Source organism: Mirounga angustirostris, unplaced genomic scaffold (genome assembly GCF_029215605.1).
Source record: "Mirounga angustirostris isolate CCGP_5_RB_7025 unplaced genomic scaffold, mMirAng1.0.hap1 SCAF_4, whole genome shotgun sequence".
Lineage (NCBI taxonomy): Eukaryota > Metazoa > Chordata > Mammalia > Carnivora > Phocidae > Mirounga > Mirounga angustirostris.
The window spans coordinates 152,362,878-152,379,886 of record NW_026991712.1 but is presented as its reverse complement, the minus strand read 5'-3'; the positions used below and the strand labels follow the sequence as shown (position 1 = coordinate 152,379,886).

At 37.2% G+C, this 17,009-nt stretch overlaps 1 protein-coding gene across 5 annotated transcripts in view; it reads right to left on the bottom strand.

Moving 5' to 3' along the window:
* SPATA6 (spermatogenesis associated 6) overlaps positions 1 to 17,009 on the bottom strand; it is a 148,459-nt gene that overhangs the window by 103,361 nt on the left and 28,089 nt on the right. Inside the window, exon 3 of one of the 5 annotated variants that reach the window (XM_045897736.3) lies at positions 5,122 to 5,163. The exons of the other annotated variants lie outside the window; for them this stretch is intronic. Coding sequence (XP_045753692.1) covers positions 5,122 to 5,143 — 22 coding nt within the window. The 5' untranslated portion in view covers positions 5,144 to 5,163. The remainder of the gene's footprint in view (positions 1 to 5,121; positions 5,164 to 17,009) is intronic. 5 annotated transcript variants of the gene reach the window in all.

Sequence of the window (17,009 nt, the reverse complement as noted above, 5' to 3'; positions counted from 1 at the left end):
AAGGACCATAAGAGAGAACACTTCTCAATTTGTCTTACAAGCCCAGCAAAACCTTGATACCAAAACTTGATAAGAAGCTCACAAAAAATGAAAATGACAGGCTATCTACCCAAAACCTACATTTTAGATATTGGTCTCTATAGATAAAACCATATGATGTCTGAGATTTACTTCAAAATAATCTTTAAAAAGTGATGATCTAAAAAAGGGCTTTAGGGGCATCTGGGTCGCTGAGTCAATTAAGCATCTGCCTTCAGCTCAGGTCATGATCCCAGGGTCCTGGGATGGAGCCCCACCTCAGGCTCCCTGGTCAGTGGAGAGTCTACTTCTCCCTCTCCCTCTACCCCTCACCCCACTCATGCTCTCTCTCTCTCTCTCTCGCTTGCTCGCTCTCTATCTCAAATAAATAAAATCTTAAAAAAATAAAAACAGGGCACCTAGGTGGCTCAGTTGGTTAAGCAACTGCCTTCAGCTCAGGTCATGATCCTGGAGTCCCCGGATCGAGTCCCACATTGGGCTCCCTGCTGAGCAGGGAGTCTGCTTCTCCCTCTGACCCCCTTCCCTCTCGTGCTCTCTATCTCTCATTCTCTCTCTCTCAAATAAATAAATAAAATCTTAAAAAATAAAATAAAATCGGGGCGCCTGGGTGGCTCAGTTGGTTAAGCGACTGCCTTCGGCTCAGGTCATGATACTGGAGTCCCGGGATCGAGTCCCCGCATCAGGCTCCCTGCTCAGCAGGGAGTCTGCTTCTCCCTCTGATCCTCCCCCATCTCATGCTCTCTCTCTCTGTCTCATTCTCTCTCTCAAATAAATAAATAAAATCTTAAAAAAAGAAATACTAAAAAAAATAATAATAATAAAATAAAATAAAATAAAATAAAATAAAACAATTTAAAAAAGTGATTTACTTCAAAATATTCTAAAAGAAGGGGGAGATAGAGAAAAAACAACATTAGCCATGAGTTGATAATTACTGAACTGAGTGATAGGCCAGGGGTGTTCATTTTTCTCTTTTGTCTACTTTTATATATTTATTAAATATTCTCTTAATAAAAAGTTTTTTTTAAGTATTTTTGATTAAAGAAAGTTGTGTGTGCTCTAAAAGCATCACTGTGAAAACTCCCATTATACTGTTTTGTTAAAGTTCTCTTCTGCCTTTTCCATCAAATCTACAGAAATTATACAATGGAATACTGTTCAGCCATAAAAAAGATGAAATCCTACCATTTGGAACGACACGGATACATGTTGAAGGCATTCTGCTAAATGAAACAAATCAGAGAAAGACAAATACTATATGATCTCACTTATATGTGGAATTAAACAAAACAAAACAAAACCCAAAAAAACCACCAAACTCATAGAAAAAGAGATCATATTTGTGGTTACCAGAGGCAGGTGGTGGGGAAAGGAGAAACTGGAGGAAGGTGGTCAAAAGTACAAACTTATAAGTTATAAGATAAGTAAGTACTAGGGATGTGATGTGCAAATGACGACAACAATTACCACTGCTGTATGACATACGGGGATACTGTTGAGAGAGTCAATCCTAAGAGTTCTCATCACAAGAGAAATTTTCTGTCCTTTTCTTTGTACTGTATCTATATGAAATGATGGATGCTAACCAAACCTATCATGGTAGGGGTGTCCAGGTGGCACAGTTGGTTAAGCAGCCAACTCTTGGTTTCCCTTAGGTCGTGATCTCAGGGTCGTGGGATCGAGCCGAGCCCCCTCATCAGTTCCACACTAAGCACAGTGTCTGCTTAAGATTCTCTCCCCTCTCCCTCTGCCCCTCCCAACCCCACACTCGCCTGCACGCGCATGCTCAGGTGTGCACGTTCCCTCTCTAAAATAAATAAATTAAATAAATAAATTAAATAAATAAACCTATCATGGTAATTGTTTCACATTATACATAAGCCAAACCATCATGTTGTACATCTGAAACTAATACAATGACGTATGCCAATTATTTCCCAACAAAACTGGGGAAAAAACCAGTTTTTACAGGAGGACTCTTACCAAGAAATTAATCATCTCCTTTTAGTCTCATGCCATCTGATTTTGTCAACTGTTCATCCTCTTCCTTATTGCAATCTCTAAACCTCTGGGTCCCTACCACTTTTCACTGAAGATGAAATATGTTCCCTTCAAACACAGTACTTTGTCATAATTTTGAGCAATATCAACTTCCATGTGAATCCCTCATACAATAGTTCTCTGATCTCCTCAAATCCAGTACACCTATGCAAAGATTCTGATTATTTATTTACATGTCTGATTCTTCTTTTACTAAAATGGGCCTATATTTATTTCTGAATCCCCTATTTTCTCTCAGAGTGATGGAGTCTGCGTAGGCAATCAAAAAGTTAAAAAAAACAAATTCCAGTTCTTATCATAGGTCAGTAGATAAGCAATTTTTGCTTAAGAAGACTTTTCTATTATCCCTTGAATCACATGACACATTCTGTGAATACACCATGCTGTTTCTCATCCCTTTTCCAATAGAGGGAAGAACAGAAAAGGATTAATGCTAAACATGGTGCTGAAATAAGAGCTAGGCTTTTAAGAAACTTGATCTATTGCACTTACAATAATTCTAATACTTGACCACCAAGAAAAGTCCTGTCTTCTAGAAAATAAAATGAAATTTTGTTAGAAATCAAACATATTAAACAAGCGTGGGATAAGCTATCTTAATTTTCTATACATACCAACACTGTATTTTCCTGAGGTCACTTATTCTGCAACCTCAACTACTTGAAAAACATGATTACAAACCAGAAAATACATCTTTTAAAAAAGGAAAAGGGTAGTCAAAATAATAGTAGTATTTACTACCATCTAGAGAATATCTTGTTTGCCATGACTGAGCTCCTATGAGCCTCACACAAGTCCTCAAAACAACCTTTAACAAGTCAGGGTTCCTCTTACAGATAAGACACAGAGCCTAAAGGTTAAGGTTTCCAAAGATGGTAAGTTCCTGAGCTGAGATTTGAGCTCGGCTCTAACTGTCTTCAAAGCCTGTACTGTGTTCATTAATAGTCTACTGGAACTAGAAAGCAAGACTTACAAAATAAATGTTAGGTGAAAAAGTTGTATTTTGAATGAGGAGTAAAATAATAGGACAGTAGCTAGATGTGGGTGAATATGAAGGCAGGGAATATATATTTTTTTAAAGATTTTATTTATTTATTTGACAGAGAGATAGAGAGAACAAGTAGGCAGAGAGGCAGGCAGAGGGAGAGGGAGAAGCAGGCTCCCCACTGAGCAGGAAGCCCGATGCGGGGCTCGATCCCAGGACCCCGGGATCATGACCCGAGCCGAAGGCAGCCGCTTAACTGACTGAGCCACCCAGGCGCCCCAGGGAATATATTTTTTTTAAGATGGGAATATACAGCATGTTTATATAGGGTGAGGATTCACAACAAGAGAGAAGTTGAAGATACAGGAGGAATAAAAAAAATCTAATGACCAAGGGGCACCTGGTGGCACAGCCAGTTAAGTGCCGACTCTTGGCTTTGGCTCAGGTTGTGATCTCAGGGTTGTGAGACTGAGCCCCACACCTTGGGCTCTGTGCTCGGCATGGAGTCTGCTTGAGTTTCTCTCCCCCTCTCTGTCTGCCCCTGGCCCCACTTGCACATGCTCTCTCTCTCTCTCTCAAATAAATAAATCTTTTTTAAAAATCTAATGACCAAGATATTAGAGATGGCATAAGGAGATAGGTAAGGGGGACAAGTAGACAGAAAAACCTTGAGCAGAGAAATTCTAATACCAGGAGAAATAAGATAAAAATGGGTAATAATGTAGGTGACTTTTAGGACAAGGGTGCAGTAAATGAAGGTAGATCACTACTATAACCTCAATTTTCATTGGCAAAGTAGGAAGTAGATTCGTCTGTTCATCTTAAGAATGTTGGAGTTTAAACACTTAGAATATCCTATAAGAGAAATTAGACAAGAAATTCTCCAAGTAGTAAAAAGACCTAAAGGTAGCACTGAGAAGCAACTTATGTTGGTACCAATCTGAAGGTCATGAGAGTCAATCAGCAACACCAAACTCACCTAGAATAAAAGCCAGGAAGGCAAGTGGTAGCTATGACCCTTTACTGAGAGTCTCCTATGACCCTTTATTAAGAGTCAGCCTTAAGAAGACATGAACAGATATTTCTGCAAAGAAGACATCCAAATGGCCAACAGACATGAGGGAAATCCAAATCAAAACCTCAATGAAACACCACCTCACACCAGTCAGCATGGCTACAATTAACAAGTCAGGAAACGACAGATGTTGGCAAGGATGCAGAGAAAGGGGAACACTCCTACACTGTTGGTGGGAATGCAAGCTGGTGCAGCCACTCTGGAGAACAGTATGGAGGTTCCTCAAAAAGTTGAAAATAGAGCTACCATACAACCCAGCAATTGCACTACTGGGTATTTACCCCGAAGATACAAATGTAGTGATCCGAAGGGGCACATGCACCCTAATGTTTATAACAGCAATGTCCACAATAGCCAAACTACGGAAAGAGCCTAGATGTCCATCAAAAGATGAATGGATAAAGAAGATGTGGTATACACACACACACACACACACACACAATGGAATATTATGCAGCCATCAAAAAAATTGAAATCTTGTCATTTGCAATGACGTGGATGGAACTAGAGGGTATTATGGTAAGCGAAATAAGTCAATCAGAGAAAGACAAGTATCATATGATCTCACTGATATGAGGGATTTGAGAAACAAGACAGAGGATCATAGGGGAAGGGATGGAAAAATGAAACAAGACGAAACCAGAGAGGGAGACAAACCATAAGAGATTCTTAATTAATCTCAGGAAACAAACCGAGGGTTGCTGGAGTGGAGGGGGGTGGGAGGGATAGGGTGGCTGGGTGATGGACACTGGGGAGGGTAAGTACTGTGGTGAGCACTATGAATTGCTTAAGACTGATGAATCACAGACCTGTACCCCTGAAACAAATAATACATTATATGTTAATAAAAAATTTTAAAAAAAGAGTCAGCCTTGATGTAATATCTGGTTTAATGAAATAAATAAGGTGAAATAAGATATAGAAAGTTTCAAATGTTGTAGCCAACACAAAGAGAACATACCTTTTTTAAGCATCCATTCCATGTTTTCATTTGATCCTTATCCTAGATGCCCAGGGTAAAAATATCAGTAAATTCTAAGAAGCAGTAGTATTATAGGCCATGTGCTTGGATTACAAAGCAAATTAACAATTTTTTAAAAAGATTTTATTTGTTTATTTGACAGAGAGAGACACAGAGAGAGGGAACACAAGCAGGGGAAGTGGGAGAGGCAGAAGCAGGCTCCCAGCAGAGCAGGGAGCCCGATGCGGGGCTTGATCCCAGGACCCTGGGATCATGACCTGAGCTGAAGGCAGATGCTTAATGACTGAGCCACCCAGGTGCCCCAAATTAACAATATTTTTTAAAGATATTTAAATGAATCATGAATAAATGTTTTAAATAGAACCAAAAGACATCAGACTCAATATGAAAGTTCAGCAAAATGATTGAAAAGTTGTTTTCTCTCTAAGGGCATCTGCTAATTCTAGAAAAGACACATGAAAAACTGATAAATTTGCTGAGATTTTGATGGTCTCGAAGACCTAGAAACAAAATATGACTGCAGAGCCTACCAACAAGGAGAGATTTTCATAAATTCTCCATACTTTAGCCCCTGAAAAGGCCCGGGAATAAAGATGAACAGGAAATAATCTGGCTTTGACAAGGACTGAAACCTGGCTTCAAATGACCTTAACCTGTGACATTAGACTGACAGATCAAGGATTGCTAGTGCTACTAGCAGCCTAGAACAGGCAAATAAAAGCAAACAGAACCTATCTGGAGAAAGATACCATGATGCCAAAAAAAAATTTGCATGTATGGAGGCACTTAATTTATGACAAAGTAACATTACAGAGTAATGAGTAATGATGCCATGCCCCCAATTATTTCTACAATTTTTCACATACAATGTCCAATACACCAAACAACTCGGAATAGTTAGAGTTATTTTTAGGAAACTGTTAAGCACTATTAACTAAAGCTAATTATACACCTACTCTATGACCCAGAAATTCCACTCCTAAGAATATACCAAGAGAACTGAGTATTATGATTACCAAAATATTTATAAAAATACCCATAGTAGCTTTATTCATCAAAATCCAAGACTAAAAACAATCTTCAACAAGAAAATGAATAAATTATAGTATAGTCATACAGTGAAATACCAAAGGGCAATAAAAAAGAATAGTTCACTGAGACACAACAACACAGATGATTCTCAGACATGAGCCATACTCAAAGAAATACATATTCTACGATTATTTTACATGAAAGTCAAGAATAGACAAAAATAATCAATGTTGATAAAAGTCAGAATAGTGATTATCTTGAGGGGAGCACTGACTGGTAGAGGCACACGGAAACCTTTCTGGGCAATGGAAACACTATGTCTTGGTGAATGGTGATTACTGATATACACAAATGTGACTAATCATTGATGAGTACACAAGATTAATTAGTACATTAGACATGACACAAAAAAATAGCTAAGACAATTTTCAAAAATTATAAATCTGGAGGACTCAAACTATCAGATATCAAAACTGAAGCTACAGCAATTAAGAAAACATAGTATATATGCAAGGATGGACGAACAGACCCATGAAACAGGAGACTCTAGAAAAAAATTTGCATGTATGGAGGCACTTAACTTATGACAAAGTAACATTACAGAGTAATGAGAATACGAAAAGTCTTTTCAGCAAATAGCATTTACACACATAGATATATATAAAATAAAAATGAAATTTTATCCTTACTTCAAACCATAGATAAAAATGAAATCCAGGTGAATTGTAAATCTAAAGGTAAAAAGTAAAGGAATAAGGTTTTTAGATTAGTAGAAGATAGAAGAACATCTTTATAGCTTAGGGTAGGGAAAGAATTCTAAAACATGACCAAAAAAAGCACTAAGCATAAAGAAAAAAATTAATAAATCAAACATTATTAAATTAGACTATATTAAAAATAATTTATTCATCAAAAGAACAAGAACCACTAATAGATAAAAAAATGCAAGCCACAGAGTAGAAGATACTGCAACACATATAACTGACAGAGGGTTTGTAACTAGAAAATATAGAAAATTCCTACAAATTAATTAGAAAGTAACCTGATACAGAAATGAGCAAAAGACAAACATTTCACACACATTATAAAAACATGTCCAGAAAGATTGATAAACGTATGAAGAATTGGTCTACCTGATTTGTCTTCAGGGAAATGCCAAATAAAACCACTATTCACCCATCATAATGACTAAAATGAAAAAGTCCGGCAATGCCAGGAGTTGGGAAGGATGTGGAGAACAACTTTCATCAATGGCAGAGTGTATACTGGTAGAGCAACACTGAAAACTGCTTGGCACTGTCTACTCATGTTGACCCTAAGACTTAGTAATACCACATCTATGTATATACCAAATAGGAATGCGTGCTCATGAGCACCAAGTCATGTAATCAGGAATGTTCAGAGCAACATTATTCATAATAGCAAAAACTAGTAACCCAAATGCCCATCAATGTCCACAAATAACAGAATAAATAAATTGGAGTAGAGTTGCATAATGAAATACTACAGCAATAAAGATGAATGGATTAGTTACTCACAACACAGATAAATTTCTCAAGCAAAATGCTCAGCAAAAAAGCCAGGCACAAAGGAATTCACACAGTACGATTCCATTTATTTAGTGTTCAAAAATAGGTAAAGCTAAATTATATTAGACATTAAAATGGAAATTCTTTTGTGAAACAGAGAGGAAATAGTGATTAGGAGAGGGTATAAGAGAAGCTGTCTGAAGTTCTAGCAATGCTGTATTTCTTTTGGTTAAACAGGTGTTCACACTGTAATATGTTTTTTTAAGATTTTATTTATTTATTTATTTGTCAGAGAGAGAGAGAGAGAGAGAGAGAGCACAAGCAGGCAGAGCAGGCAGACGGAGAAGCAGGCTCCCCACTGAGCAAGGAGCCCAACACGGGACTTGATCCCAGAACCCTGGGATCATGATCTGAGCCAAAGGCGCTTAATCGACTGAGTCACCCAGGCATCCCTCACACTGTAATATTTCAATGAGCTATAAATAAATGCTTGAGTTAAACATGGTAGGTTAAATATATGCATTTGCTATGTTCCCTTCTGAACCCTCACTAAAAAAAAACAAAGGATTAAATACACAGACACACACACACACACTCACAAACTCAATGGCAAAACCTGAGAGGAAACAATTTGAACAGAAGTAGTAACTGAGTTAACAGGAGAAAGGATCTTAAGCCAATAGACAGGGGAGCTTAGAAGCAACCCACATTGGGCGCCTGGGTGGCTCAGTTGGTTAAGCGACTGCCTTCGGCTCAGGTCATGATCCTGGAGTCCCACATCAGGCTCCCTGCTCAGCAGGGAGTCTGCTTCTCCCTCTGACCCTCCCCCCTTCATGCTCTCTCTATCTCATTCTCTCTCTCAAATAAATAAATAAAGTCTTTAAAAAAAAAAAAGCAACCCATATTATACTCGGGAATTCCTAACAGATTTAGTAATTGGTGGTGCCAGGTACCTCTGGAAATGATAGAATCTATGGGGCTAAAAGCCAGAGCAGTTGAAAGTTTAAGAAGCAGTCAAAAACCCAGATCCTTCCTTCAGTTTACAGTGCTAAGAAACTGCCTTTCCCCATACCCAGGCAGGTAACTGGAAGTTTATTCTCTGGAGTGGGTGGGATAGGGAGAAAAGGGTGAAGAGGGCGGGAGAGGGGAAGGGAAGGGAGAGGGGAAGAGAGGGGAGAGGGGAAGGGTGGGGAGAGGAGAAGAGGGAAGATTAGTCATCCACATCCTCGTCATTGTTGTCCTTGGAATGGAAACAGCAGATACAGTTGATAGCAGGGGTACCATCTGAAAACAGGGAGATTAAGAGTCTGGGCTACATACTGATACTTTACCACAGCTTCTTCTTCCACAAGGTTCTAAAATCAGCAGTAGCCAAGTTTATAGCCTCTAGGAGAAAGATATGACTGATTTTTCTACTGAATATGACCAGCTAAAGAGAAAAGACATAAAAAGATGCTGACATCCTAAGTTTTCCAATAAGATGGCCCAGAGAAATCACCCTTCTAGAAAGTCCATATTGACAATCTCCACCCAGGAGGAACCCCCAACAGATTTAGTAATTAGTGGTGCCAGGCACCTTTGGTACATAATTTCTAAAAGCCTATTAGTCTTCCGCTCTTAAATATGAACAGATGGCCAATAATTTGATGACACCCTCTAATATGAAAGGCAGAAGCAAAAACACAAAACAGAAAACAAAAGCAGAAGCAGCAGAGTTTGTCTCCCCAAATCCCCTCAAAAAAAAACAAAACAGACACAGCAATTACATAGCAAAACCATAAACCTATGGACAACATTTATAATAAATAAGGTGATAAGATATCTCTACAGACCACTCACAGTCACAAAACCCACAGGTATCAGCATCTATCTATGCAGGGAAGCAGAAGGAAGGGGCTATCTAAAGGACCTGGGAAGAGAACCCCAAAATAGCCAAGAGGTGCTCACTAGGAAGCACAGATCAATTTGAGAAAAGCAGCTAAAACCTGGCAAATGTTTGGCCATTCCAACAGCAGATGAGTTCAAAAGATTTCAGGTAAGTTCCAAAGGTGGTAGTCTGGTAACCTGTAAGAACTATAGGAACTGACCACCCAGGGTTCCCAGGTAGGACAAGAGCCCAAGAAACTAGAAGAAACTGTAGAGAAGAGAATACAAATTAAACAGGATTTTTAAAAAATATAAAAAGAAAAACCGGGGGTAGGGGGGTGGGGTGGGGGAAAGACTAATACAAGTAGAATGGAACAAAGGCAAAAAATCCACAAAGGCAAGCCATCATATTCATTGAACACTATAGAAGGGAGCTCAGTGAGGCTAAAAAGTTATCCTCAATCATGCTTCCTTCTAAACATTCAGGAAAAAACTAAATTCAATTAAGAATGAGCAAAGAAAAGGATAAAGGTCAAATATATACCTGGTTCTTGTGTAAAAAAGTAATAGTGAGCAAAAGAAAAAAATTCCTACAATGAAGGCAGCCAAAAGATGTTTGTAAAAGAGATCACAACTATAATCTACTATTTGAAAACGTAAAAAGTTATATAAGATATTGAAGAGCTACATAAATCAAAGCCAGAAAAACAAAAAAGTGAGATGGTATAACTCAGGAAGGAAGTAGAAATAGGGGACGTCATTTCAGAAATGAAGAATAAACTAAAACAAAGGCAAATAAAAACAACAGGAAAAAAACCAAACAAAAAAAGGTTTTTAAATGAGAGAAAATAACAAATACTAAACAGAGAAAAAAAAATTCAACATACTATATAGTAGCAGACCCTGATAAAGAAAACTAAGGCAAAGGAAAAAAATAAATCCTAAACAGTATCTAGGAAATTCTCCAAGAATGAAAAAAGATTAGAAACTACAAATGAGAAAGCACGCACACTACTGGAGAATCCTAAGCCATACAAAACAACTTCAGGACATATTCAAAACTACTAGACTTTAAAGATAAATAAAAAATATTTTGCCATCTAGGCAAAAAAAAAAAAAAAAAGACTTGTAAGTGAAATAACATTAAATGTTGAGAAAAATGATTTAACTACCTGAGGGAGAACTGGGTTAAGTTAAGCAAAAACTGAAAAAAACTAAACTATAAAACTAAGCAAAGGAGAGAAAATATTAATTCAAGTGAAAACAGAATTCTTGCCAAGAAAAGTAACCATAATATATTCACCACATGGTCTAGCTAAAAATACTTTTTACATGGTCATATATAAACCGAAATTGTGCTACAACTGTATTAAGAGGAGAGAAAGACAGAGAAAGGGCATGTATATGTTTTCGGGGCAAGCAGAGAATGTATGAAAAATAGTTAAATCCTTACTTTTCATAAGGGAAAGTACAGATAATGTCTAAAACTGAAAAAATCAAAATGTTTCAAATGCAATATAAGTATGTCAGAGATACATGGGTGAGTACAAAGAAAAACAAGTTTTAAAAAATAAAACTTAGTCCCTGGGGAATGGGAAACGATGGAGGAGAGGGATGTTACAGGACTGCTGTTTTTGTGATAAGCTTTGTAGACTATATATAACTCTGATATAAAAAAAGTAACATAATTATATAACCAATTAAAATAATTTCAATATAAGTAAAAACCAAATTTGAAAAGGTAAGACATTAATAGTTACATATATGCATGTGTTTATATATGTATGTATATGTGTGTATATATATATGTGTGTGTGTTTGTGTGTATACATCTGGTCTGAGAGCAAGTCCTACAGAATAATAAAATTAATTGCTTTGTAGATCTCTGGGTGAAAAGTTCTGACTCCATATGCATAATATGGAAGGCTACCCCTTCCATTTCAAAGAACTTGCCTTGCTTTGACAGTGCCAATTCAGTATTTGTGAATTTAAAAGAAAAAAAAAAAGTGACACTTTCTTTTCAAATAAATAAATAAATAATAAAATTGAAAAAAAAAATCAGGGGTGCCTGAGTGGCTCAGTCGGTTAAGCGTCTGCCTTCAGCTCAGGTCATGATCTCAGGGTCCTGGGATCAAGCCCAGTGTCGGGCTCCCTGCTCATTGGGGAGTCTGCTTCTCCCTCTCCCTCTGCCCCTCCCCCTGCTCATGCTCTCTCTCTCTTGCTTGCTCTCTCTTGAATAAGTAGATATTTTAAAAAATAAAAATAAATAAAAATCAAAATAACTCATTTCATAAAGAAAAGTAAAAGGTTAAAAATAAAGCCAAGGAAGGCAATACTTCCACCATAAGGGACAGGATATAAGTAAAACAAAAAGACCTCACCCTAGCCAGAATCATTCTGGAAGGGGCCAAACATGCAAGCAGAAAATGGCCAAGAAAACATTCATGAAAATATTACATGGGTATTTAGTATTGCCAGTTATTATTTCTGTGAATCATTTCCAGCGAAGAAAAATAAATGCAGTTGTTACCAAGATATATTTCCAAATATAATTCATTTGTAATTCCAATAGGTTTGCTAAAGGTATCGATGGTCTCAGAAGTAAAAATGGTCTCAGAAGGAATAGAAAGTTGAAAACCAAAGGGTTTAAAAAGATTTGTGTCCGTATACTCTCTAGCTTGCGAATCTACCACCGGCTCAACGAACAGCTGCCACACAAAGTGCAGTGACGAGATAACCAGACGGGCCCCATTGTTACTGCAACTGCCCAGCTGTAGAGAAACGGCCTGAAAAGTCACTGCGTGGCTTTGATTTCTATTTCATCATAAGAACCTAGATTAACTTCTACTGAGAAAAACTATTTGCTAGTTTCTATGAACAATTTTCTATTCCGTTATACTGAAAAAATATATTTTGGCAAAAATACTTCGGGAAGAAAGACCTTAAATTATTAAAGAAACAGCTAACTAAGCTGCTAGAAACCACATAGCAAGTTGATGTAATTACATCTACTGGAACATATAGCATAATTAACCTCATTTTACAGTTCCCCTTTCTCTTGTAACTAAATAATGATAATTTTCCTCATTCCTCTAAGAAAATTCTCATTTTCACATGTACTTTTAGTGTGAGTTACAGAGTAAATGCACTGCGATACTCCAGAAATCCTACTCACATACAGCAAATCAAAAGCTACAGTAAATACCTGAGTGCCAGAATGCCGTTAGCCCTCTGCACCAGCAAGAACAATTGTTCTAATATCTTCTGAATGCTTATTTACCTGCCCTAACTACAAAGATGAATTGGTTGGAATGTATTTGTCACTGTGCATTTAAAATATGAATCCTGAGTCCTACAAGCCCTCCCTGAGGAGAAGGCAGGGACTCTCCCATTTATAGACTGGTTTTGTTTTGTTTTGTTTTTTCCCATTTATAGACTTTGAAGGATATATTCCCAGCCTTCAAATCTTCACCTGAAAGCATTTTAATACCCCAGACACCAGGTAAGCACTAATTCCCAGAAGCTTGACAGCAGGAGCCCTAGTGAAACCACAATTTTTCCCTACAGGCAAGAGAAAGCAATATGGATACCTACTAATCCACTACAATATAAATAAAAATTATATTTTCCCTGTATCAAGTGTTAAAGGGAATGAGGCCAGAGAAGCTATTAATTATAAATTTTTAAATACAAAATATAGGGGCGCCTGGGTGGCTCAGTCGTTAAGCGTCTGCCTTCGGCTCAGGTCATGATCCTGGGGTCCTGGGATCGAGCCCTACATCGGGCTCTCTGCTCCGTGGGAAGCCTGCTTCTCCCTCTCCCACTCCCCCTGCTTGTGTTCCCTCTCTCGCTGTCTCTCTCTGTCAAATAAATAAAATCTTTAAAAAATAAATAAATAAAAAATTAAAAAATAAATAAATACAAAATATATTTCCTAATCAAAGGATTATAACACTAGAAAAACAGCTGCAATGTCTCAATAGGATAGTTCCAACAGTCATAAAAATAGTAATGGGAGGGCGCCTGGGTGGCTCAGATGGTTAAGCGTCTGCCTTTGGCTCAGGTCATGATCTCAGGGTCCTGGGATCGAGTCCCGCATCGGGTTCCTGCTCAGTGCAGAGCCTGCTTCTCCCTCTCCCTCTGCCACTCCCTCTGCTTGTGCTCTTCTATCTCTCTGTCAAATAAATAAATAAAATCTTTAAAAAAAAAATAGTAATGGGAGGCAGGTTTACGATGCATTATGATATTTTATTTAACTATCAGATAGCTAGTATGTGCCAGGTATTGCCATATGCATTAGAGATATGGCAGTAAACAAAAATGGAAAAATCTCTGCTCTTATGAAGCTGTCATTCTATTGAAAGAAAAATAAATAAATAATATATCAGTGCTACAAAGAAAGACCGGAGGACCATTCATTCCTATTTGCCCTGAGCAGTATCCTTTTTATACTTGTTGTCTTGGTGGAACTATTAAAAGCATACTCTTTTACTCAAAATATCCTGGGTGTAAGATAAAATAACTCTAAAGATAATGGGATAAGTAGAGATTGAGATATTAACCAACAGGTGCTATATTAGATACTTTGGTGAGAAAAGGTCTCTTATTATGATGATAAATTTGAGCAATGACTGGAAAGAAGTAAAGGAGCAGACAATATGGATATCTGTAGAGAGAGCTTTTCAGACAGTATATTCTGTGTGTGTATGTGTGTGTGTGTGTAGAAGAGAATCTGTAAACCTTCACTGAGAAAGGATGAAAGTCCACTGTTTCAATAAAGAAGTCTATGAAGTAGAAAACTTTTCATTCTGTTTCTTGCCTAAAAATGGTTCCCAGGGTATAGTTTTAGCCATCATCACATTTATTCTGGTAGATTCCAGGATTATAATAGTTTCTCTAAAGAGAATGCCTTCTCTATGAATATAAAACTGACTTATTATGGCTTTTAATATCATTGGCACTTAATATCATTTTATATATCATATATTTCCCTAGACCTTAGGTGATTCTGGACCTCCAGAGTTTCCTTAGAGGTGCAGATATGATGTGAGATGGAACTGGTAAATTCTCCAGTAATAACACCAGTAATAATAATAATACACCACCAGTAATAATAAACGAGACATTCTAAGTGCTTACTTTGTGCCAAGGACTGTTCTAAGCATCTTAACTGAGATTATTCAAGGATCTGACCATTTGTCAGACTGTCCAGTTAAGGGGGTCCCTGGATCTCCTTAAGCATTTGGACCATGCTCAATTTACTTCTAAATAACATAATCTCAATTAACAGATATTGGATTTTAGACAAACAAGTACACATTAGTTTTGTATGTTATACACAATGGAAAATGATATATGTGACTCACAATCCTAATTGTCAGTGGAGAAGTCCACGATTGTTTCAATGTTTCCTTACTTCAAATTCTTCTCTTTGCTTCCACTGACATAAAGTCTGCTTTACTTCTTTGGGCTCAATTTTATATTTTATTTAAAGGAGCTGTTTCTACCATCTTATCATCACTCTGTGTTTAAGTTTAAAGGCTTGGTGCGATGGAGGCTCACTGTAGGGACACCTGTGAAAATTCTCCACAGCTTTCCCCTCCTTTCCCCCCTTCAATCAGAGATCTATGTGGTTTTTAGAAAGGTGACACATGCACCACTTGAACCAAAGTACAACATATATAAGCTAAGTGAACAGCATATTATATTTCCCCACCCAATTGTGATTAGAATAAATCTCAAAACTTGATGAAAATTATGGATCACAGACCTCTTATTCTTAAGAATATGGAAGATGTGAGGCCTGAAAGTGCTGTAATTTTGCTATCAGAAATTTTACTACAATAAATGAGGTGAAGATACAGGAAGATATAATAATTATAAATGTATAAACAATTAAAAAAGAGTTTCAACACAAATATATCAATACGGGTCCAATCAGGAGAGAGAAACCACACAAGGAAAATTTAATATAAAGAACTATTAACTATAATGGGAGTTAAAGTAATGAGGGATTGCCTAGCTGTAAGAGAACATAAAAGAATATAGGAATAGCAGATCAAAGGAACAGCCATTACTCCTGGGGCTCAGAGCACCCAAGGAAGAGTTCTCCCCAAGCTCTCCTCTTCAGTGCTGAGATCCAGAACTTGTTCAGGAGGGTACAACCTTTGCTCACTGAAAAAGTTGCTCACTTACTGGAAATCTGCCTAAGGAACTTGCTAGAAATCAACCACATAGGGTGCCAGGGAGGTTGTTCACAGAGAAGTGTTGCATCAGAGGCGCTTCAATACAAAACTACAAACAATACCACACTACAAATAGGGAGAGCTAGAGGACACTGCTGTCGGCCACCCTGTATGGCAACACCTGAGCGCCAGGGAAGGCTCAAGCACCACAGGAGTATGATGTGGGAAAAAGCCAGCGCGCCAGCACCCGGAAGCAAAATCATTTCCCTCGGTAACGTTACTCCAGGGCCCTCTACTGCCTGAAGCTTCAGTACCAGCTGAGAAAAAAAAATTTAAAGGAACCATATCAGTTTCCACAGAGCAGACAAAAAGACTGAATCCGGAACTAAGGGGTAAGAAATCAATAACCAGCACATTATATGAAGCAAAAACTGAAATAAATGAAAGGAGAAACAGAAAATTGAATAATTATAGCTAGACATTCAAATGCCCTTCTCTCAGTAACTGATAAAACAATCAGGCCTCCCTTACCCCTCAAGAGATAAAATCAGCAAGAAGATGGAAAACTTAAACATTATCAACCAACTTGACCTAACTGAAATAGATTGATATAGAATATCTCAACCAACATCAGCAAAATACCCATTCTTTTCAAGGGCAACTGGAATATTATTAAGGATAGAAACCTTACGATATGCCAGAAATATGTCTCAGTAAATTTAAAAGAACTGAAATCCTATAAAGTATGTTCTGTTACCACAGTAGAACTAAGTTTGAAATCAACATCATAAAAAAATGAAATCTACATAAAACGTGTAGAAAATATGCAAATATTTGGAAATGAAAGAACATATTTCAAAATAACCCAAAGATCAAAGAAGAAATCACACACACATAAAAATTAGACAATATCTCAAAATTAATGGAAACAAAAAAGTAACATCAAAATTTAATAAATGCAGCAAAATCAGTGTGTAGTAAGAAATTTTAGCTTTAAATGCTTATACTAGAAAAGCAAAAATATCTAAAATCAATCATCTAAACTTCTATTTTAAGAAACTATGAAACAAAGAGCAAAGCACGCACCAAGCAGGTAGAAGAAAGAATAATAAAGATTAAAATAAAAATCAGTAAAATTGAAAATAGGAAAACCACTAAATTAGAAAGTGGTTCTAAAAATTATCAACAAAATTGATAAGCCTTTAGGCTAAGCCATCCAAGAAAGAAAGAGAAAATGCATATTATCAAAGGCAGG